The following is a 25665-nucleotide window of genomic DNA, read 5'->3' on the forward strand; positions in this document are numbered from 1 at the left end:
TTTGGGCTACAAATCCTTGAACTTCTTCTAGTGGAAGCACGGACACAAGCTTCTCTTGAGGTGCGGTGTACTAGTAGATGAACAACTACTAACATTAAATTAGTTCAAGTGACGCCTTATTTGACGTCTGCTGTAAAGAGACTGAAGTAAAGGTATTCGCCAAACTCCGTTTCGGTTCAGATGTTGGATCTGACTGTGTGTAAAGTTCTTTCGGTTAAAGCTAAAATATGATAGAACTTCTTTTAAGACATGTAGACAGTATATGTTATAGAACATATGTTCTCGACACACAAATGTATCAAAAAATAATTAGACACTGCGAATGTATACATCAGTTTAGCAAATCGTTTCATGGTAACCCATCATTTACAGATACCTATGAAGCATGTGCTCGTGGTTGAAATCTCTCAAACAACACTTTATTTTGTGCAATCGTGGTTGATTAGTCATGAAATTAATATATGAAATAATGATTATCTCTGAACGTCTGTCTGAAGCCTTTCACAATTTCAAGCATGGTTATATGCAGTGTGGATAATAGCATATAGTGGTAGTGACGTCAGCACACAGGCGTATTAATGCTGAGTGAGACTGCCAAATGACCGCATTTCCCGGGACACAAGCAACATGAATGTGGGGCCCATGACCATTCAAGAGTTTTACAGGACGAGTGTTGTTCGCCAGTCACAAAAGACTACAAATATACTTTGATATCGGTGTGATTAGGATATTATTTATAACGTCGTTTGTCCATCTGCACCGTTTTCATTCAAGTCCGTCGCCGGGGGTCAGCTGTTAACAGGAACCATGGATGAGGAGGAGACTAACAAGAAGTGGGATTCCGAACCAAAGATCATAATCATTGGAAGTGGCATATCAGGAATAGCAGCCGGAGAGTACCTATCAAGAAAGGGTTTCAAAAATTTCAAAATTCTTGAAGCGTCTAATCGCACTGGAGGAAGAATATGGAGTGTGAATGTGGGTAAGTGGTTACGTGTGAAAACCTAACGAAAAAGAATTCATGAGATCGCCGCGTGATCTGGTGATTTCCGTATTTCATAACAGGCCCCGTTTGATTTTCGTAATGTCCCAATATTGATCTTCAAAGACGACATGGATATAAGAGGCGTATTGGTTAGGGCAGATATTTGTTTACGGTGTGTTGACTGAACAACGCGAGTTCTGTCTGGCTAGCCACGGGACTTTGCTGTCAAACTTGAGGTGAAGGACGGACAAGGGCGCTCGCTAGTTTATATTTAGATCCAAACGTTTGCCACATTGTTTGGGAAATACCACCGTGAAGGATCAACACCACAAAATCGCCCATTGTTGTATAACTCATCGTTTTTACTTTTGAGTCAATTGCACTCTATGGACCCAAACATCCCCCACACTTCTGTCTGCCATACAGAACATTCGATCGGTCACCAATGGCTTCTTTGTCGATCAGCTGATTTGAAATCAAACTGGTCCATATACTTTTACACATGGATAAGCCTGTCGAATAGAAGCTACCTTGGTTGTGGGTAGTTTCAGGTGGTGGTTTTAATCTTTTAAAGTCTGAGAATGTGATGAGGCACGTTTATGGCTTGAATTTTATCAATGAAGATACTTTCTTTGAAATGGGAATGCTGGATGTGTTCTGCTTTGTTTATAAGGCATGGATCTCTCTGCCAAACAAACGAAAGGATGTGTGGGCAGTAGGTTGTAATTAAAGAATGTATTCCGTGTAGTGGGTAGATATATAAATATTTACAACAAATCCGAATGAAAATGCTCTTTCATGAAGTGATTGGTAATTTCGAAGGTGTAATGGGCGAAAGCCTACGCTAATTCCGTTTAAGCCCATCCCAATACACAAAGACCCAGTACAGGGTCAACTCACAGTGTCAGGGACAGGTGATTGAGCAATACTTTTCTACTTACCGATGTTTTGATTGCTGCTTAATGCTCTCACAGGAGTTGGTTGTAGTGTTTATTCACCATCATGTGACCATGTGCTTTAGGTTTAGATAGGGATTACAGTATCATTTCAGTATTAGAAATTTAACCACAGTTGAAATGTTATAAGAATTATGAAAACAGCATTTACAGTTCAGAGAATATTTGTCAGCTGTTAAAACATACTGTCATATCAGATGAATCTTTGTATCCATTCATTCTGCACATGCATTTTACCAGCAACAAAAGACTGACATTGATGTGTTGTTAATTACCCTGTGACCTTCTAGAGATTGGAATGTGAATGTTTTCTTTATCAAAACAATCAACAAGAAAATGTAAAACTTTTATTCAAACAGTTGAGAAAGCAAGACATATATGATTTGGGTACCTGAGGCAGTACCAGAACAAAAATCCCATGGCTGGTTTAATAGTTCACTTTTTGTGATGATTTACAGTTTGACTTCTGCTTGAGTTGTGAACGCTCTGCCACTTATTTGATTGTGATGGAGGTAGTTACTGACAGTGAGTGTCATTGATTAACGAGTTAGATGCTTTGTGACCAGTTTGAGTTTGAAAAACATTTCAAAAACTTTGTCGTTATTTGTAAGCAAATAGGATATATATGACACCTTGTCTCCAGACAAACGTTTGTGGCAAGCTATGGTGATTGAACATTCATTTGCAAAATGAGGCCACTGAGCATCAGTTGTTAAGTTTTAATCCCAGTCATCAAAGTTTTGATTGGAGCTACTTTGCATTAACCACATTTGCTGCCCAATCCACCTAGACCACAGACAACAGATGAGAAAAGGTACTTTTTGAAACCAAACAAGTTAATCTGATTTTGTATTGATATAGGGTGTATGTTGATGAAACTATTACATTTTTTATAGTATTTGTTTTTTTGTGTAATTAATATGAATACTAGTAATGTACTTTTGAATATATAGTGAATGAGCATGGTTTTGCATCGGTTTTAGCAATATTCCAGTCATATCGCGGCAAGGAACATCAGGCATTGTATTCATGTAGGGAATCGAACGCAGGTCTTAAGCGTGATAAGGCAGTGTTTAAACCACAAGGCTGCCCCACCTCCCCAAAATGAAAATATATTTTGCTGTGCACATATCCAGCATTTATAAAGATTACTCAGATTGTAAGTGTTTCCTAGTGGAACCTGGGTTGGATTGCTCTCAAGGTTTGGGTACCTCCGTCTGGTCAAATGTATTATTAGCCAATTTCTTTTATTAGGAATAACATTAAAATTACATCAGCCATGGCTGTCATCATGATTCTGCAGCATTTTGGAGCATTTTGGAAACATTTTTTGGTAGTTACTTGGAAACACTGCATTGATGTATGGAGTTTCAAAATAATTCTCATCCTCATTTGCATATTTATCTGCTCCAGATACCAAGTTTATCAGATTATTTTATTACTGTGATAATCACATAACATGCAGCATATTTTGGATGAGTCTGCAACCCAAAACCAAAACCATATGTTCCTTAATATTGTGTATGCTCACTTCTTATGTAACGAAATCACTTGCATCTAATACAACATTATGAAAATTCTGATCAAGGAAGCAGCTCAGTCTGGAATGGATATGTTTACACATTCTGATTTTGGCAAGGGTACATGTCTGCAGTACCCCAGTCGACAAGAAGTCATGAACCTTTAGTGCAAGTCAATCTAGACCATGCATCAGCAGTTATGTGATTCTGTCAGTGTGCAGTGTCTAGTGCTGAACGAAAGTCTCCCCATTTGGACTTTACACTGAATCTAAATCCAATAATTTTCCACTGTACAAGGAAGTTAGGCATGGAAGTGTTTAAGTATTAGATTTCAGTTTGCCTGTTCTTACTTCTCACTTCTGTGGTCATTGTCAGGTCAGTGAGAGGTCAGTCTGACATGGCCAGTGCAAACAATACAGCACAAAGCTTCAGAGGGCAGATTATGAAAATAGCCTCCACTGCTGCAAGCCCACAAGGAAAGCCTTGAACCCTCTCCCATCAGCAAATAGTTCCCTCCCCCACTTTTCTTCAGCCTTTCTCAAAACATTTAGTGATCAGCTGCCATTTTATTCAACACATATGGCTACTTTGTGTTGACAGCAATTCATGGTGTTCATTATAAACATGGTAGAACTTTTTGTTGGACTTGAAAAGGATAATGGTTTGGGCAGATGGATGCATTTTTTAAAGAAATCCTGGCTGTCTGAGTATTGTGATACATCCACAAACATAATAGACTGGTAAGCAGCTGGCCAAATATAGCTGCTGCACCATCATGTAGAGATAAGTGGATGTAGTTTACGATTTAGTTACATGAAATGGATGATTGGAGACCAGAATTATCTCTAAGTAGTAGTTTATGGCAGAACTGTAATGTTTGAAATATATTGTTGTTAGACTCTGTAGTTTAGTTAAACTTGTTTATGTACATTCAGATGTTATATTAATGATTCACGATTATGTCTGTCTTCACAATTATTGATTTTGTTAGTCTTTTCCTGATGAAAGTTAACAGGAGATGGTTTACAGATAGACCTGTTAGTGTTGAAAGCAGTCTGTCCTCCTAGCTATATTTTACGAATACATAGATCAGTGTTCAAAATTTATGCTTGTCCTGTGGCCCATGGCTAGTAGAGATTCATCAGGACTACTACATGAAATGTTTGCAATAGTCCTGGTGGACAGGGAATTGTTTATGTAAAGATACAAATGGTATTTTGGACCAGTGAAGTGCAGACAGGACCACTATTTGTTGTCCAGTCATTGGTCCTGTGGTCATTTGGGAAATTTTGAAAGGTTTCTTCTATCACTGATCAGTAAAACCTGTGATTGTTGTAGAACGTTCTACTCTCTGTAACCTGTTTGACATTGCATCAATTGAGGCCAATGGCTGTCAAATACTGCTGTATTGAGATAATGGCAGGCTAATCTGATCCAATAGGTTGTGAAATTGCTGACTGCAGCAAAAACAGTCATTCATGTGTTATATAATTTTCACTTTTGTGGACATTCAGTTTAAATTTCTGGCAAAGGTGAATGACTGATTGATGAATATGTTGTTCTGCTTGGGTTCGTCAGTGAGCAGTGGTATATGTATCTCATTGTTTGAGAGTGACAGTTATGAGTCCTTTATGTCATAACCCTAACATTAAAGTTAAGAACATGGATGTTCTGGATTCAGGTGCTACTGGAGAAGGCTCAAGGGCTCCAGACTCCCTTTAGTTTTGAACAGTTTCAAGGTGCGTTCTTCTAAACTTAACACAACCTGTAAGAAATATAATGTAACTTGCAGAGCTTGTGTTAGACTAACAGCTAGTCTCTGAAATGAACATATTTTACTGAAAAACATTCATAGTGAAAAAATAATAATATAATGAAATGGAGCCCGAGACTTTCTTCATTTTCAGAAGCTATGGAAATCTAGACTTGTCACATTTTGTAGACTTGCGTGGGCATTCTTGGATATATATACTTCAGGGTCTGTACAACAGACTAAGCTTGTGTTCAAAACCTTTTTCATCTTTTGCCATGATAGATTGAGAGTAACATCTGAGTGTTCTTATTCTGCTTTTTCGAAGTAAAGTGTTTGTTATTGTCTCCCCAAATATCCAGCTGAAGTCACCAGACACAGTCTCTCACTCCAGTGCTTAAAGCAGTGTGAGCAAATCTATGCTAGTAACTTGAGTGATCTTGTCAGTTGTTGTTTGAGCTTCAGCCATGGCAGCCTTTTATTGACCTGAGGGATATTAATGTCTTGCAGTGGGACTGGGTGTAAATGGAAGAGGTTTTCAGTGTTAGTCAGCAACATCTCAGCTAATACGTTAACACCATTCATCAATATTTGGGTGGTCCATGGCTTGGAGCAGACAAACCAATATCACAAGGTTCAGTCCACTGTGGGGGCAGTTATTGTGCAAGCTATGGTTTATGTGATCTGATGTTCTAAAAATTCTATATATTGGTCATGAGTGTGCCACAGTATGAAAGTCATGGCGCTTTCCATAAGAAAATGTTGGGGTGGTGGGGCAGCCTAGTGGTTGAAGTGTTCACACCTGGGTACAATGTCTGAAGTCCATTTCTGGTGGCCCTGTCATGATATTGCTGAAATGTTGCACTCACTCACTCAACAAGCAAAATGTTCAAAGTTAAAGGGTTTCTGAGTTTCTTCAATCTGATTATACATAAGAAGAAAAGTATCTGCCTTAGTTTCCAGCATCATATGAAACCTGTTCAGTCTGAAACCAGAAACGTAGCATCATGTTTGGTAATAATGATGTCATGTAAAGATAATGTCTGGGTTAGAAACTCGTTTATTCATGAGAAGACAAACTGACCTATCACAAAGCTGACATCTTCCTTAGTTAAGACTGGTTGTAATTGTAGCCCACCGAGACATTGGAGAATAAGCTTGATATGAGCCCAACTACGATGATTTGGCATGTCTAGATCTGATTTGGCATGTCTAGATCGCCACAGTTGGAATTTAAGACCTGTCCGGGGCTCCATTCAGATATTGTTTGTAAGTAATTTGGACAAACTAGGAAGCACCTGTCTAGTCTGGTAGTAGTGTTAACCAGGAAATGATTATTTGAAAAATATTACCAGTACACATTGCATAGAATTAGGGAGGTCTGTACAATAACACCTTGTTTTGATGTACACAGGTCAACAACATAAAAACTCTTGTACACCCTAAAATATGCATAAACTCCATAGCTGGTAGAAATTACATTGCCAGTTTCACCTGTTTATTGTGAACACCAGCTTACATTCGTGGCACATATCATTATTTTGAAGTTGCTGCATGATCACACAAAAGCACTAATGCCTGTATATTATGTGTCTGGCTTGCCTGCTCATGTATGTTATGATTACTTTTGACACACACTGCCAGGGTGTATTTGTCTTTTTGTTGTCAGTACATTCTTTCCAGGTTCATTTTAACTGTAAAACCCTGCCAGTACAACCTGTTTTTGAAAAAATGCAACATAGTATTTTTGTCTCCATCACCAAGATAATTTGAAATGTTTTCAAGTTTGTGTCTGACTAATACCTGTAATATTTACTTTCACATGAAACAGTCTTTGGACACACTTAACAAAACCTTAAGCTTTTTGTCCGATATTACTTTTCTAATCAGTGTGGCATGTGTAGTGTTTGAGCGGTGGGTTAGCCCAGTAGTTAACGTGTTTGCTTGTCACGTTGAAGGCAGGGGTTCATTTACCCGAAATGGGTACAATGTAAGTTGTTCACTGGTTGCGAGGGGGCCATAGGCTCATGTACCCTCGAGGACTCGGGGAGCATTGACAAACCTCGAGGGTACATGAGCTCATGGTCCCTGAATGAAGCACTTCTGTTGAATGTAAGGTGAATCTCCATTCTGCAGATGACACAAGGTAAGCATATTTAGAGTCATCTTCCTTCCATTGATTTTCAATCGCGAAACATCAGTAATTTCTGTGCTTTATGTGTGATTCAATGGTATTCGAGGCAAAGAAGTACTACCATGAAGCAGCAGAAGAGTTGTGAATTCCCAGCGGTGTACATTGAAAATAATACATCGCCTGTAAGCGGGGTACATTGAAAATAATAGAATAGCGCTTTGCCTATCGGAAAGCGACATTCATGTGTGAGTAAGATAATGTGTAGAGTCCCCATTTCTGGTGTCCCGAGTTGTTATGTTGCGGGAATATTTCCAAATGCGCTGTAAAACCATACTTACTCACTCACTGACATGTAATTTGTCATGCTTTCCTCTGCTTGACTTCATCAAGCTGTGTGTGCATCAAGATTTGTGTATGTAAAATCTTGACAGTCGTCAGAGGTTTATTTATTAAGACGTGTTTATGCATCTGTTTCAACACTGTGAACTGTTTTTCTTTGTGTCAAATGGGTTTTAGTTTTCGATATGCACCTGGTGCAAGTTAACTCAAGGTCTTTAAATCGATGTATGCTTTCAAATGTTTTTCAAAGATTATAAGAATTGGGCATCTGAATCCCATACTGGTCTTGCAGTCACTGTGATATATTTCCTTCCATCTTCTTGTAGTTCTGTGATTTTAAGCAGACTGAATTGTCCATGGGCTTCATTTTTGTTAAATTGGAATTGCTTGTTTCGATCAGAGTTATTTTTAGAGATTTATGACTTCTCATGATGTGAGATGTCGTCTTCAGTCTGGAGTCTGCACTGAAAAATTTACACATTCCACTCAAAGGTTAGGTACTCACCAGAGGCAATCTGCCCAGTGTTATTGTTGAGAATATCCTTGGGGCAAATTGATAACTGTCACAATATTTTACCAGCTTGCCTATATGGAATAATATGTCAGTGCTGTGGAAAAATTCCTTCAGTGATATTTTCAAAATATATTTGAAGACTGCTTCAGGGTGTTCAGTTAAAAATCCAAGCAGTATTGTCAGTCACACAGCCATAGTCTGTGTCACCCTCTATTTAGCCCTACTCACTTGAATATAACTTTTGGGGTCTTCTTCAGAAGGTTTTAAATGTTTGAACAATTATATTTATAAGATGACCTCACTAAACCAAACAGAATGTTACTTGACTCTTGCTTTGAAGGAGTGTCAGATTGAAGCAGTAACTGGGCAAATATACAGATGACACATCATAATCATAAAATATATTTTCGTGATTATTAACAATGCTTACTCAACAAAACAATGCACACTAACCATAAATGCCCATGAACAGGGTCCATTGTACCAAAGAAGATTGTAGCAATGGCCCCATGATCTTAATGGTATTTAGATTTAAGGAGGGTTTTTGTCTAGTGAGTGTACGAATCTCTGTTAACTTAAAGGGGTGAACTATGTTTAGTTTACACCATCCCCACCTCTGTATCATCTTTCGTGTTACAGACAAGAAAATGTGTACTCCCCAGCCACTCTTGGCATTGATTGCGTGTGTAATGGTGGCTGGTATCTTGTTGTGAGACCTTCTTACTGTGTTATCTGTTGAGCAGAATGTGAGCCAGGCTATCTGTATTGGGCAGCCACTCCCAGTAAATTAGCACATGTACAGTAATCCAAGTGAAAGAGAAGTTCAGATCTGGACCAAATGTCCATTCAGCAGGAACAGCTGGAGTTTTCATTGACTAGACATTTTAGTATACATGTAGATCAATAAAAACATTTAATTAGTCCCTAGAAAACATTAAATTAGTCTGTGTGGGTGTATGGATAAAAAATTGCTGTCATAGGTGCAATATTAGTTCTAAATATAAACTCGGCCGATCCATTTAATTCTAGAATAAAATATTTTGCCTTTGGTTGCAGTGTTTTCCCTAGGCATAAAAACTTACTAGTCATGGTGACTCCCTGGTGTTATGAGTTTGAGAGGGAGTCATGTACATGTTGTGGGGAGTCAACTTTCATCAAGACATCAAATGTGATTGTTTGGGAACGACAAAAAAACGAAAAAAGAACAAGCAAGTTAGGGCAGGTCAGATATTTAATCAGCATTGAGCAGTTAACGACAAAACTCCTTTGTCATAAAACCAGTCATTGCAGTCATCACACAAATTCTGGATTTATCTGAACAGGGCCCAATGGCATTGCATCAACAATGACCTGAGCTATTAAATTCACTGCATATTAGAGTTAGTCTCTGTGTCAAATACACAGGTTTTTTGTGTCAGGGAAACGCTGGTGTGATGGTTGGATAGTTAGATGGTTAGAGCGTTCACTTAGTGTTGGCTCAAAAGAGGGTTTTGGAGTGTTTTGACTCATGAAAGTCAGTGAGGACCCCCTCTATTTTACATCTGCCCATCTATTTAACATTGGAGGGGTCCAGAAACATTATTTTCATCTATTTGGACCCACTCAAAATTTCACCCAAATCTAACACTGGTTCACTCATCACACCAAAGACCCATCTTCGATTCTCGACATGTTAAACTGTGTGAAGCCCATTTCTGGGGACTCGTGTGTTGATATTGCTGGCATAATGCTAAAAGCAACGTAAAACTAAACTCACTTACGCAAATACTCAATTCATTAATGGTAATCTGAATAAATGTACAAGGAAGCAAATGATATATTCAGTTTGTTTTTTTTTTGCATTTGTATCAACTATATTACCGATGTGAAAAATTTAATAATGCATCAGTTTGTGGGTATGTGATGAGATTTTAGCTTGAAGTTGTGCAGCTGTTGTCTGAAGCATATGAACTGTCTTTCCATTTCATTTGCCATATGTGATGTTTTATATTCAAAACCCATTGCAGACCAATACTATGTTGTGTGATTTTATGTCACTTTGCAAAATTGTCCCGTAATATTATTTTCAGAGACAGCAGAAATAGCCTTCCCAAACTGAACCAGTGTTTGGAATTAACCCTGGGCCTTTATTGTGTTGAGGAATAGATTTCCCCACTAAACTGTGCTACCATGTTGAAACAGGATAAAGACAGAGGTTGCTGTGATTAGACAGAATCACACACTTGTCAACCATGATCTATTTGGAACAGAATTACTGCCAGTTTATCAGTTAGCATTTACCCAAACTCAACCTTTGAATGATTGATACAGGAAGTACGCAGTTTGGTACAGGGTCTCATTTGAGACATGTTTTAGGGTTAACATTGCTCATCCACATGCTGTTCACTAAGTTTATATTTTAAATGGAAGTGAAAATACATTCACTGTACATCTAGGTCCATTTTAACATTCCAGCAAAGTAGAAAATTGTTAACAGATTTCATATTTCAATTGATCCTCTATAAGTGGATGTTTTCTAATCCTTCTTCATGTGGGCATTGCAACATGTATGATGACAGTTAAAACTATTCATTGATCGGTAACCTGATTTTTGTACAGTTCTGTATGGTCTTGCAAGCTCGGGTAATAAGAGCTGATAGTGAAGCAACTAAGCATTGCTGAAAATCTGGCAAAGAGTTTTGCTAGGATAGTTACATTCAGAGTTTGGAAAAGGTTGCAGTAGGGACTAGTCCTTTTCCTGAAAACACAGTTGTATGTCTAAATGCACAACAATCACAGACTGTTTGATATAAGTTATATCAAGTTATTGTTTATTGTGACCCAACTGCTATTGTACGTATCTTGTCCATTAAGATCTGACCCGTGAATGTCCCGGGGTAGAATAGCCCTTCAGCAATCCATGCTTACCATTAAAAGCGACTTAGCTTGTCGTAAGGGGCGACTAACAGGATCCTATGGTCAGGCTTGCTGACTTGGTTGACACATGTCACCGGTTCCCAATTGCGCAGATTGATGCTCATGTTGTTGGTCATTGGATTGTCTGGTCCAGACTTGATTATTTACAGATCATCGTCATATAGCTGGAATATTGCTGAGTGTGGCATAAACGAAAACTCACTCTCTCCCAATAAGATCTACATATTGCAGTGCCTATTCAAAATAATCTCTAGGTACTAATCTGTTTATGTCTGTTTGTGACTCTTGGCAGCAATGTACTGACTATGCATTGAAATATTATGCATTTCGCCTGATGCTTCGACTGAGAGTAGCGCTAAAGTATTTATGTAATAGACAGCAACTGTAAGATGAAAGTCTGTTCATGATTAAATTAGAATCTGCACTAATTTGTCAAAGATAAATGCTTTGAGCTGAGATCTGTTTTCATAGATTGTCAAACAGCATTACTCATTACTCATGAGTTTAAAGTAGAGATGTACTTTAAATAAGCTAGTACACTTGCCCGATACCGGAGAATGAGTGGATGGCTCCAGTGTTGCAGATTCCTGGCCCCCCACATGCAGACAGACCATGTAACATGTGTCTACAGTAGATAAGTGGAGATATCGCAACAAAACAGCTGGCTGGTACCACATGCCCTCGGCCTCTACTTGCTTCAAATTAAGTTCGTCTGTGGTTAGAAACTGCCAAGTGTTGGAGCGAATCACTGCTGCAGTCAAGAAATATAGCTCTGACATGATTAAGCAGAGATTGAAATTATCACTAACTTGGCCAGTTTGCCAGATGTTAAACCCGACATGAAGAGTTTGAAGTGTTTGAATCAGTGTGTTTTGTATGTTGTCCGCATGGATATCGATCTGTTAAAAGAAGAATTTTCAGATTAATTTCTCAACTAGTCTTTAGACTTTTGTATATGTTAGTTATACCGGTCAAGAATAATTTGTTATTATGTAATTGAAACGGCTTCTGCCAGTGTTTGAAATTAGGGAATTGCATGCAGATTTTATCATGTTTTATTGTTGAACTTGAATCTGCACCCTTTAAATTTTCAATTTAGAATATTATTTCTATCACAAGAACACTTTGATTTTATGCTCAGTTTCCAGTGATGCTAAGTATAGGGTATGAAGTTTCTTTCAGTTTCATATGTGCTCTTTTTTATATATACTGGACAAAAATAGTTAGGGATATCATGTGTAAATTTTGAAATCATGAATAATGATCTGATTATTCATGGACACACTGATAAAATATCAATCATAAAAATAACAATATCCTAATTTTTTTTTTGTCCAGTACATATTGAAATATTTCTGTAGATTCTAGTGTTTGGCAAAGGTAATGGTGTTTTTTGATGAGCATGACAAGGGGCTGATGGTTTAACTTCGTTTCATTTGGTAGGACATTTTCTGTTTTGACCCTTTGACATGTTGGGTTTCTGTTTTTCTAATCTGGTCTTCCATTATTCCAGGTGAAGATGGACACAAGGCAGAACTTGGTGCCAACTGGATCCATGGGATTGAGCGGAACCCCATCTATCAGATAGCAGACCAGAATCATCTACTGCAGCTTCGTAACAAAGACAAGAGTCTTCGTCGCAGAGACCTGTTCTACAGTGAGGACGGAGAGATGATCAGCGAGAAGATGGTCAAAGAAGTGGACTTCACCTACGGAATGCTCATCCAGCAGTGTGAGGACTACTTTCAATCCAACTTGCCCACCCCAGAGGAGAATGATAGTGTGGGTGCATTCCTGCATCGTGAGTTTCAAGAAAAGCTCAACAAATACTCCAATGGAGACAGACTTCTGCGAGAATCAATATTCAACCAGAGGACTTTGCTGGAGTGCTGTATCAGTGGGTGTGACCGTTTGGAGGAAGTATCGCTGGGAGAGTTTGGGTGTTATGAAGAACTCCCTGGCATCCATTACACTATTCCTCCTGGATTTGAAACTGTGCTTGAAATCCTGAAGAAAAATATCCCCAAAGAAAACATCCTCCTCAACACCCCTGTAAAGACTGTGCATTGGGACATGCAGGATAAGTCATGTGGGGAGGTGTGTGTTGAATGTGAAAATGGTGAAAAGTTCTATGCAAATCATGTTATTTCCACTGTGTCGCTAGGTGTACTAAAAGCAGCATGTGATAGGATGTTCAACCCTTCTTTGACGGAGGAAAAGCTGCATGCTATTGACAATCTAGGCTTTGGAATAGTAGACAAAGTGATTCTGGAATTTGATCAACCCATTGTGGATGACGATGTCTTTAGGATAGAACTTCTCTGGGATAAGTTAAAAGACCCTTTGCGAGATTTACGGAAAACATGGTACCGCAAAATATATTCCTTCGAGGTGGTTCATGAAAACATTCTTGTGGGTAAGTATAAATCTGAGTGGATTTCCCTTTTAGAATTTCAGCTCCTGCTTTCTGTAGAGTTCAGCATTGCTTGTACCATGGTGTACTGCTGTTGTCCTTTATGCTTTGCTTATTTGGTGTATTTCATGGTTGAAGAAAGGTAAATATTGGATACACAGATAGCAGTCTGCCACAATTTTGAAGGCTGTTTCTAGTATATCTTTTTTGTGTCTTGTTGTCTCAGCTTATGACTGTCCTCATTCCTCATATTAACAACAAAATCTGCAAAAAGTAAGTACATGTGTACCAGCTATAATGAAAACAGTCTTTTGGCACAGATAGTTAGAAAATTGGAAAACTTTCTGTCAGATAATTGGTGACTATATTATTACCAGTGTAACCATAGATTAGTCTATGAGTTGTGTTTAAATCTAGCACTTAAATAACAGTCTTTAGGTTTGGGGATGAAGATACTTTATCCCATTTCAAATGCGGGTAAGGATGGCCCTGTTTGCTTGTCAGAGTTGCATCTGTTAAAAACCTGGTATATTCAAAACCAGGTATTGTGTGCTCAGATTGGTTTTGCACTAATTACAGGTGTTGGTTGTTTTCATCCAAATAGTAAATATCTGAAAACTGCATCAACATTTTCAACTAGGGTGTTTCTTCCACATGAAGGCACCATGGCCATGAAGTTTTGTTATGACAGAAATGGATCAAACTCAGTTTACTGAGTTTATAATCTGGATTACTGAAAACATCACTTATGGCACTACAAATGAAGTGATTTCTGTTGTGGTGAGGAAGGAGCCTGTGGGCTTGTTTCATCCATTCTGCACAGATTGGTAAAATGGATCCATAATTTGTATGAATCTCTAGTAGTACTACTACATGTGTGACTGTGCAACACCCAGGGCTACACTGAGACAACAATATGTTTACTGATATTAAACTATCTGTTCTGCTGATAGCTCAGTACTCGATCTGATGATAACCATGTTCTTCTCTTTCCTTCATTTCATTTCTAATTGCCCTTCTGACTGGAGCTTTCAAGAATGGGTTGTTATGCTATATCTGTACAAACAGATTGTGACAAATCAAAGCTCTCCATCCTCTGGTGCTTTTTGTCATAGTCTTTCAGAAAACACTTATTTACCTCATGGATGCCATGAATACACAAATACATTTTGGCAGATTCTGTTTAACTGTTTAACTGCAGTGATACAAAGTCACTAGTTGTAATCCAGGGTCTACTAAATTTGCTGTTGATCTCCAAATGATCAAGACTGCCTAACTGAAAGGTTAACTGCATGCTGTAACTCAAAATTATGCCAGAACGCTAGTTTTGGGTAAACAGGATCCAAAGAGACAAGTATGATCATGATGATATGGCACAATCCTCTTTAGCCAACATGATTCATAAATGACTTATGGTTCAAAATACCCCTTGTCTATGTTTATTCAAGGAACTGAACATGTGTTTATTGATTTTATCATCTCATGTACCTTTTGAAGATAAAAGGCATGAATATGATGAATGGATTCGCCATTGTTTAAGATTGAGGAATGAACGTTTCGTGATTTTAACCATTTAGTGAGCTCTGTCAGAACAATATCAGATCAGGTAGCACATGCTAAGCTTAACTAAGACCACTTCTCCAAAACCAAAGTAGTTTTAGAATATCACTCTGTAAAGTTGTGGCATTAAAAACCAATGTAGAAAGTTGAACTCTATGTTAGAGTGTTGCCAAAGCACAAAATCAAGCAAGTGACTCCAAAGTTTTATTACTTTCAGCTCTTGACAAATACTGTGCCCACATGATTCAAAGACAATGACTGATTGAATTTAATTTTGTCTTGACTACAGAATTATCCTAATTCACTGCCTTGCACGCTGATCTTGCTGACTTTTGCACTTTGTTTTGCGCAGATGACCTTATATTGCTATGTGTGCTGTCAGATTTGCTGACATGTCGACCATGTCAACACAGATCTGTGTGTATCCTATTATGGTCTGTGAAGTGATGTTGTACGAGACCACTGTTTCCCAGCCCTCACTCATTGTACTTGTCTGTGTAGACAGACTTTGATAGGACATACGATACCACTCTTTGTGAAGACAGACAACCCTTCCACCAAAGGCAGTTCCAGGTGAACCCTAAGTGAACTTTGACTGCCCTGTCTAAATGAAGAACACATTCTTGAGCCACTCAGGTGTCACCTTTCTCACATAATTTGGCTTCATTTATTTTCCATTTAGAAATTTTGAAGTTTGATTTCCAACAAATTTAACTTACAAAGTAGTCATATGATTTTTTCTGGTATATTTGAGTGTAGACATTTGCAGACTTGGATGTATTGAAAACATATCCACTGTGTCTTTTTACATCCTTGATATTCATATTCATTATTTGGAATTGACTGTATAAATTAGATTTTGACAAGCAGCAATTTGAAAAGCTGTTCTTTGACACAGACTGAATTTAGAAACAACTGGTTAATCCAAAGTTCACCTGATATGATCTGTAGGGAGTGGTTGTCAGATCTGCACTTGGAGAAGTATAGTTTCAGAGATAATAATCTTAATTTGATATACGCAGACAGTGATAGGAAAGACAAATCATCTATGTTAAGATTCATCACACAATCTGTAGATCATCTTCAACATCATTTAATGTCATTTAGTGAATCTAGTTTCACATTTTCAATCATGTAGGTCATTACTGATTCCAGAAATTGTCAATTTTGAAAATTTTGTTTTTTTTGTAGTGGTGTGGGGATCATCATGACTATACATGTGCCTGTCGGATATACCTTCAGTGATAATTTCAAACAATTGAGTTCAAGTAGCCTCTCTGTTAGTCCAAAGCCACTTGCACATCTAGGTGAACATGGTCAGATTCAGTAATTCTGGTCAAATTTGCTTTTAGAGGTAAATGTATTAGATCCTTTCAGTTTTTATTTCAGCATTATTTTTCTATCTGCTTCTAGAAAAGAGCTGTTTATCATTTTTTATAGATACTATTTACTGATAGTCTTGATGGTTGACTGGAAATTTTAAGGCAAACAGTTGCCATTTTTAAACACATAACTTTTGGTATGTTTAGAAGGAAACTTCATGTGTTAATCTGAAATCAGGCAAATCAGATTCCATTTTCTTTGCAATTACAGTGTTCATTCAGTATGCATAAAAGCTTTAAGAAAGTATCGCTTGTCTTTAGCACCATAAATGGCAGTATTTGATGGTTATTGGTCATTTCCAAAGTGAAATGGGTGGGATGAAGACAGCAACAGTTGTTTTTAAGCCAAACCAAGAGCTGGATCAAAAAGATGCTACAGCTGTCATTGACATAGTTAACTGTCAGGTTTTATCGTGATGTTGCTGGAATATTGCTGAAAGTTGTATAAAACCAAACTCATTCACTCCCTTGTGTGCCCACTGCGTATTCCCTATGTTACCATACCAGCACTGACAATTGGAGATTTAATGTTTATAGTGCATTTTATGTTTGTGGTCTGAAGTTTCTCGTTTTTGAAACTATATATCTAACTGTTGCATGTAGGTAATAAGTTTTGTGAAAGTGTCCTGCTTGTATTATCATGTTGAATGAACACTGTTTAATGTTATTTAACATATTTTCATCTTAAATAAGTTTCCTTGACAACTATCATGATCAAATTTGAAATCATAAATTTATCAAGATCAAAATAAATTCCAATGAGTACAGAAGCTTGATTATTATGTGTACATAGATTGTATATCAGAAAATGTTGATACAGTTTATGTTTATCTTTCTAGTTCCTTAATCATATTTTCCTTATTGTTGAGAAACATCAACTGGAAACAGATTTAATTGATTTTTTTCTTCTCAGAAAATGACAGCGAATTAGGACGAATAGAGACAAAGAGATTCTTTATCATGGGTATGTTCGCCATTTTAGCTTTTTGCCCAGCAATTTTAAGATCATAAGTTGCCAATCAACACCCTTGCTCCACTGCAAACATTCAGTGAAATTCACCATCATGTATGTCATCCTCAAGTAGTCATCAGCATTGTTATGCATGATCACTATATTCTTTGGCATAGATTTTTGAAACTCTCTTAACACTAAGATAGTCATAAGTGCTATACATTAACATTAACTTACGACTATCTTAGTGCTAAGAGAATTTCGGAAACCTATGTCATGTATGATCATATGGAACATTGTGATGGTTTGATGCAGATCTGCCCAAACAGGACAAAACCAAGCTAGTCAAATTTGTCAACCAGTTCATTGTCAATAAGTTTGTGGGATGCCATTGTAAGTCAATATATGCGGCTGTTTAAATATGAAGACTTGTTTGCTATTCATGAAGTAGTTATACTAAGCATATATGCTTCAGGAAGTTGTCCTTTGTGAAAAAGACAGAGTTCACCATTGTCAAACATGGTTTTCTTTTGTCTAGATGATGGCTTTTTTTTGATAATGTGTGATATCCTTCAGTATAGTGTATCTGGAAAACTTTGAATTTGTGTCTTTTTGCTATTTCTTTTATAACTTCTTTTGATTTTTACTGTACTAAACTGCAAAAGTTTCAAGGTGTTTTAATAGAAAAAGTAAGCATGAATGCATACTTTTATGAGATCTCTCTTTTTCTTTTTTTTTAACTTTCTTTTGCTGTTCGGTATATATTAGAATGAGATAGATTATTAGATTTTCATGTAAATATTTCAATCAGGGGACTCTGTTATAACCTAAAACTGATGATCTGGGCTTCATGGATTCCAAAACTTTAGTGGCAAGCCTCCCGGACCTGATTGATTTTGAACACTTGAAATATAGTGATTATTTTGGCCATATGTTGATGTGCTTTAGTATCCAATCCCTTCTATCCCATGTTTCGCCATGCTTCTACACACTGTCCTTTCATTGCACTTGCACCTGTTACAGAAATCACTTTTGCAGAGAAGAGATATATAAACACTATGTTATGTGTTTTAAATGAGTTCTGCATCTAGGAAATCAGTGGAATGTAGGCGGAAAACATGGTAGACAAGATGTTTAAAACACCTGTATGATGTGCATATGCTATGACATGAGATTGCAAAAATGTATAATATTGCTGAAGAGGCAGTTCTGGTTGTCATGACATGGAAAGGCGAAAATCATGACATGACAGTAATATTTTGCTCCCCAATATTCTGCTCCTCACTCTCAGTTCTGTTTATTGTTTCATGATCATGTAGACTGTTAAATGAAGTGAATATTATAAATGTTGTTTTTTCACATAAGAACTGTGAAATTTGCTCCTTGTTGTTTTTCTGCAAATCATGTGTTGATGTAAATATTGACGTGAACAGTTATATTTTCATTTTTCCCGAAAAGGGCGTCAGCAATAGAATTGACAAATTTCCCTGCAGGAATAGTAGTTAGAAATGAGGACTGCTCTGAAATCCTGAACTTTCTGAACCTTTTGATTTGTATCATAACTTGAAGTGATTCGGCATGTTATTTTCTTTTCCTGAGAACGATTCATATGTGAGCCCCTCCTGCATCATCGAAGTGATTTTCCAGATACACAATATTTCACCAGTGAACTACATCATATAAGAAAATTTAAAACATTTACACGAAGTAGCAACTAGTACGCATAATTTTATGTTATACAGTTTTGTCTACACAGAAACATTATCTTTCATTAGTTTTTGGTACAGTCATCCCCTGGGACTTATTTTCATTTATATCATGTATGATATCCCCCAATAATCACTACTGAGAGTCCCTAGTACTGGGGGTCTGAATAATTGAAATTATTAAAGATTGGTTACAGTGACGGAACGACAAAGCAATCTGTCACATTGTCTCATAATCGAACACAAAAATTTGGGCCTACTGATTTACTCTTTGGAACACTCATCTTCTTAATTGCCAGGGAATACGTTCCGATAAATCTCCTCTATACCCTTGGTGCATCTATGACTAATTTTGATAATTTTATTACCTCCCTTTGTTGGCTCACTGTAACCTAACAGCTAAGCTGCCATTATGACCAAACTTACCAGTGTCAACAAAGATAGCAGCTGTAGCTGTGAAGGTTTGTTTGCAGTATGACTCAGATTTGGGGGAAATCGTACAGACAGATTGACAGATCCGAAACATTTACAAAATACGCAAGAACTCCTTCTACCTCTTTCACAGCATCCACAACATCTCCAGGATATACGTTCTGATAAATCTCCACTATACCCTGGATGCATCTATGGGTAATTTATTACCTACCTTGCCTGGCTTTTTAACCAATCAGGTGTCGACCCTGGCAAGTTGAGTGAATTACATCTCACTTTTGCCATGTTTGCTGTTCAGATTATCCAACCAATTAAACTTGGCAGCACAAACCATGCACATGTGCTCTGAAGGAGATAGAAGGAGTTCTTGCATAAAATTTATTTAAAGTTTCAGACCTGTCAATTTGTATGATTTCCCCCAAACCGCAGCAGCAACCACTATCATTGTTGACACTGGCAAGCTCAGCTGTAACGGTGGCTTAGCTGATTGGCTATTGTGAAAATGCTGTGCCAGCCAAGGAGGGTAATAAAATTTATAAGACCACCAAATGCATCCAGGGTATAGTGGAGATATCGAGGATGCTTTCACTGTACCTCTGCATCATTTGGGTTGCCAAGCTGAATCAGTTCAATAATTTAAGTGAGTTGTGATTGGTATGCCCATAGATACATCAAGGGTATAGTGGAGATTTATTGGAACGTATACTAGTACACTGGAGATATCAAGGATGCTGTTAAAGAGGTAGAAGGAGTTCTTGCATATTTTTTAAAAGTTTCGGACCTATCAATTTGTTTATTGATTATTGATTGATTACTAACCTCTGATTATCAAACTGTATGTTTTGATTGATAGCCAGCACTACCTGTCATTATACCCTATATTGATGGTTGTATCAGTCACAGGATTGTCTGCTCCACTTATTTACATTTTGCAACTGGAATCTTGCTGAGTGAGCGTTTGAAATGTAAACACAAAGATAGTCAATTTGTGAAACCCTGCAGGCCTTCTTCCAGCTCAAACCTGTGAAGTTCTGGGTTAGAAATGGCCTTCAGTAAGCCATGCTTGTCGTAAGAGGTGATCAGGTGGTCAGTCTCACTGACTTGGTTCACACACATTGTCAGATCTCAGCTGCGTAGGTCAATGCCCATGTTGTTGATCATTGGATTGTCTGGTCCAGACTTGATAATTTACAGGCATATAGTTGGAATATTGCTGCAAGCTGTGTAAAACAACTCCCTGTCCACTCAGCTCTTGTTCTGTCATGTCTAGTACATGTTGCAAGATGACTTCAACAGCAGCCCTGCGATCGTGCATTCAATGAAGCATGTTATGTAAGCCCATAGCTCAGGGCAGGTTTTCATGGTAGGAGTCCCATCTACTTTGCCTCTCACTTCAGTGGAGCTGTAGAGTAGATAGTCCTTGAACATTATATTTCATATCAGATGCTGTTTTCATGTTCTCCTGGAGAACTGACTTGTATTTGTCAGCTGTTATTTATGTTGTGCATATTTATTGAATTCTGTCAGAATTTGTGCTAACAGACACAAGTATAAATTCTAGAGACAGTAAGTAAATATTCGAACATTAGTTAACAATGTCAAAGCTGCCAATTTGGATTACATCAGGAATTGGGTTTGAACATATTGAAATATGTATTGTTTTTTAATGTAAGCTCCTGTCTAAAATCTTTGTCAAGTTCCATTGATTTTTTTCTGTAGTAATATATATTCTTGCTTGTGTAACAGGAGTTATTCCGACAAACAGTTATGAATTCATAGAACACTTGTGAACTGGGCTTGATAGTAAGCCGGAGAGTTGGGTGTGGTGGCGGTGGGGTAGCCTAGTGATTAAAGGTTTCGCTCATCATGCCTATGACATTCCTCACATGGGTGCTGAATGCTGAATCAGATCATCAGAAATGCATTTGAAACCATGATTCTTTGAATGTAATGCTGAAACCATCCATAGAAGACAATACTGGACCAATTCATGGGAAATCATACTGAAATCATTGATATGATAAATGATTACAAAATAAAATCAAACATCCATCCATCCACCCAACATCCATCCATCCATCCTCCCACCAATCTTTGCATCCATACATATATACACATATTTCAAGAGTAAAGCCATCAGTTATGTTAGGATTAAATATGTATACATATTCACACACACACACATTCACACATGTAATCATTCGTTGTAATGACTATGATGACTATACATTATATGAAGTACTTAGGATGTTAGGAATATTTATGTTAGGAATAAATACATGCATATAATCAGCACATAAACACATACCACACACACACACATATTCAATGACTCATTGTAATGACTATTCATCATATGAAGTACTTAACATTTCCTTGTTATTCATTATTTCATCTGTTCATTTACATGTGATCATATCCACCATATGTTGTTTGGTAGCCTATTAATTCAACTCATTTTAGTATCACCGCATGTGGCTCAGAGAACATGTTCAGAAAAATAGAATACATTATCTGAAATGAAAACTGAAAATAATAAATTTAGTTCCATTTCCCTGACCATGCTGATGACTAGTCATGTAGACTATAGTCAAGTAGCAATGGTCAGGTTCAATATTAAGTTATGACTCCAGGTAGGTATCATAGTGTTTCATGATCATCACAGATGTTTCATTTTCGCAAAATAATCTTCAATACATCTGCCTGCTGTTCAAATTATATTTTCAAGTGAAATAATTTGACTAATGCTCTTGAAAGACTGGGATTGAAAAATCCAAATGTTGATCTTTATCGTTCAATGTGTTATTGATATGAGCATGATAATCACATGACTGGTGTTGAGTTTTGCCTGTATTCCAAAAGCCTTGGATGTCACTCATAGTATTAGTCACTTGGTATTTTGTCCCAGAGTCAACTACATATTGGCTCCAATGACATTGCTTGAATTATGCTCAGCGCTTCATACAACGACAGGGACTTGGGATAACCTCATCATAAACAAGACCCAAACATGGTCTCAGTTAGTCTGTTGTACAGACCCTGAAGTATATATATCCAAGAAAGCCCGCGCAAGTCTAGAAAATGTGGCAAGTCTAGATTTCCATAGCTTCTGAAAAAGAAGAAAGTCTCAGGGCTCCATTTCATTATATTATTTTTTTTTTAACTGAGAATGTTTTTTCAGTAAAATATGTTCATGTCCGACACTAGCTGTTAGTCTAGGGCTCAGTATGTGAAGCCAATTTCTCATGCCCTCTCTCTCCCCATTTGGATCATGTCTTCATGACATCAAAACCAAAACAGTCTATTCTAAATTAGGAAAAAACAATCTTGTCAGCTAAGAAAAGTCAAGATTACATTGTATAATGGCAGGGTACACCAGAAATGGGCTTTGTACGTTGTCCCCACATAGGTCCTTGTACCCCACTGCTTCTTTATTGTGTATTAATTTGTTTTATAGACTGTATGTGTAACTGATGAACTTGGCCTAAGTTTGAAAGAAATGGTAGACGGTTGGCCAGAGCCTTCATGATAAGGCAGAACCAGGGAACCTTCTTTGTGAACTCCATTATTCAATTTGGTAGAAGGCAACTGTTGAAACGCAAAATATTTGCAGAGAAACTGAGGCACGTTACATTTTAACCCTGACCTCAGGTCAAGTCTCATAAAGTGTCAGTTCTGAAAACTGTTTCCTTCTGAAATTTGAGTCCAGCTTATATTTTCCTTGTCCACAATCTTGAAAAGCCTGGAGCTGAAAAACAGGAAGTAGCATTATTGCTACTGCAGGCTCTTTCTTGGCTATTTCCGCTCTGTTCTATTGTAAGCTCTGTTAAATGGCTGCTCTAGCATGTTCTTCAGGCCTGGTCACACGTCAGTGAACAGGAACATATATTTGCCATGATGGAGCTCTGTACTGAGCATGTTAAGTGCATGTAGTTATATTATCTGTCTCACAGTCCCAGAACCATATTTTCCGTACTGTCTACACCTCTGCAATGCTAAATCCCAGAATGAGGCAAATCTAGCAGGTTCATGAATCTCTAGTCTCCTTGGGTCTTCTTTTCAATTTTAGATGGGTTTGTTTGCTGCTATCAAAATCAGGGAAAGGAACCTTTCAAAATATCCCACTAGAGCACAGGGCCAGTGACTGGACAATAATTAGTGGCCCAGTCTGTAGTTCACTGGTCCAAAGAGCATTTGTAGATCTACATCAATAATTCACTGACCATCAGAACCACTGCAAACTTTTTACTAGCCAGTAACCACTGGACCAGCTTAAATTTCACACATCGCAAAATTATATATATTTAGAGATGAAGAGCTGTCTTATGGTCATACAACTGATAGTGGTAGTTTTGTAGGGATCTCTTCCAGTTATATCTTTGTGCGTTAGTTAACAAATAACGGAGACCTTGAGTGGTGCAAGTCTCAGACATTTACCAACTTGGAACCCTCTGAGCACAGGTATGGTGTTGACTGACAATGAAACAATAGAGTGAACTGGGATTGAAACCTAAAACAGATTTCTGGGTCCTAATCCGCAAAGCGTTCATAGTGCTACAACATTGGTAAAGCCTATGATAGATAAACTATAGAGTTCCAACACTTAACATTATGAGCGTTTTTGGATCACCACCCTGGTATGCAACTGTACAGCAAATTGCAACGGCTTTTATGTCTTGGCCACCTGAGGCCCTATAGAATTATGTCAGTGATGGTGCAGTAGTGATCAGTCCATGTATTGTGGGACTGATTATTGTGGCATGTAACAGGACTGCTTATGTTTGTTATACTGCAATTCATCCAGTGCTGTTGGAGTGTCACTGTGTTCATGTTGACATGCATTGTTCCAGGCTGGCTATCCGGCAAGGAGGCACTCTTCATGGAATCCCTGACTGAGGAGGAAATCGGGGAAGATTGTGTCAATGTCCTGAAAAAGTTCCTCAGGAAAGATGACATTCCACCGCCCAAGCGAGTACTCAGGTGAGTTGCCACAGTCAACACGTATTACACGTACGTTTGAGATGTTGGATGATTTTTATAATTAAAGTTTGGAGGTCAGTGCCTTGATCACTGTCCTCGACATTGAACTTGAACATTGTGGATTTCAGTCTGGTTATGACTTCTTCATAACATTTTTTTTTTCAAGAATGCTGATCAGTTTTTTAACAAGAACCATAAGTATTTTTATGTCTATAAATCGCAGGACTTGATGTTAATGACCACAACTGAGTTTGTTGTTTAAAAACATGTAGAATATGAGGAGTCAGTAAGAGTTTAACTGTTTCCTGTTATTTGTGTTCTGCATTAGTAAGACCTAGGGACAAATTGTGAGTTTTAATTCTGCTTTGAATATATTTGAAGTGTGTAAGTGTATTGTATGTCTTGCAGAACGAGGTGGGGCAACAATCCATTTACCCGCGGCTCCTACAGCTTTGTAGCTGTCGGATCCTGTCAGAGTGACCTGTATGCTCTCATGGAGCCACTACAAGCACCAGGCATGGATAAGGTTGGTCCTTGACTGTTACTGAAGTTTGTACCATCTGCATCAGGGGCAGTTAGGTAGCCTTGTGGTTAAAGCATTCACTCTTCAAGCTAAAGACTTGGGTTCTATTGCCCGGATGTGTACAATGTGTAAAGTCCATTTCTGGTGTCCCACACCGTGATATCGCTGGAATATTAATAAATATGATGTAATATTCTACTCACTCACCCATACCCCTTCTCGATCACTCACTCATAAGCAGCAATACTCCTGTTCTACATGTTTATAGTGAGTGTTTACAATACAGTCGTTGGGACCTCTACCCTACATGTTTGTAGTGAGACTCAGTGGACAGTGCTCCTGCAATGCTTGGTTGTAGTGAGTGAATGTTTACACCACATTCAGCTGTTCTCCTGACTTGTGCGTTTGTGGTGAGTGAAGTATGTATTTCACCATAGTCAGCATGTTACAGTCATAAATTGCAGGTTATACTTGAATGCTTAGCTAAACAATCCATTTATTGATGGCACAAGCACCGAACCACTCTGTCAAGGTTAATAATACTTAACCATACTGGTTGCACATTGGGGCCAATTGAACATTATTTGTTTGGACATGCTTTGA

General features: G+C 37.8%; 1 protein-coding gene across 2 annotated transcripts in view; it reads left to right on the forward strand.

Annotated features, from left to right (window-relative positions):
* The first annotated feature begins 561 nt into the window (after positions 1 to 561).
* The window catches only part of LOC137264849 (spermine oxidase-like), a 29937-nt gene continuing 4833 nt past the window's right edge, over positions 562 to 25665 (forward strand). The window contains exons 1-5 of one of the 2 annotated variants that reach the window (XM_067800195.1): positions 600 to 982; positions 12628 to 13530; positions 17383 to 17433; positions 24410 to 24539; positions 24948 to 25065. In XM_067800195.1, coding sequence (XP_067656296.1) covers positions 808 to 982; positions 12628 to 13530; positions 17383 to 17433; positions 24410 to 24539; positions 24948 to 25065 — 1377 coding nt within the window. In that variant the 5' untranslated portion in view covers positions 600 to 807. Of the gene's footprint in view, positions 983 to 12627; positions 13531 to 17382; positions 17434 to 24409; positions 24540 to 24947; positions 25066 to 25665 lie in introns of both variants that reach the window. The other variant, XM_067800196.1, reaches the window with a different exon arrangement.

This window comes from Haliotis asinina, chromosome 15 (assembly GCF_037392515.1).
Source record: "Haliotis asinina isolate JCU_RB_2024 chromosome 15, JCU_Hal_asi_v2, whole genome shotgun sequence".
NCBI classification, from domain to species: Eukaryota; Metazoa; Mollusca; class Gastropoda; order Lepetellida; family Haliotidae; genus Haliotis; species Haliotis asinina.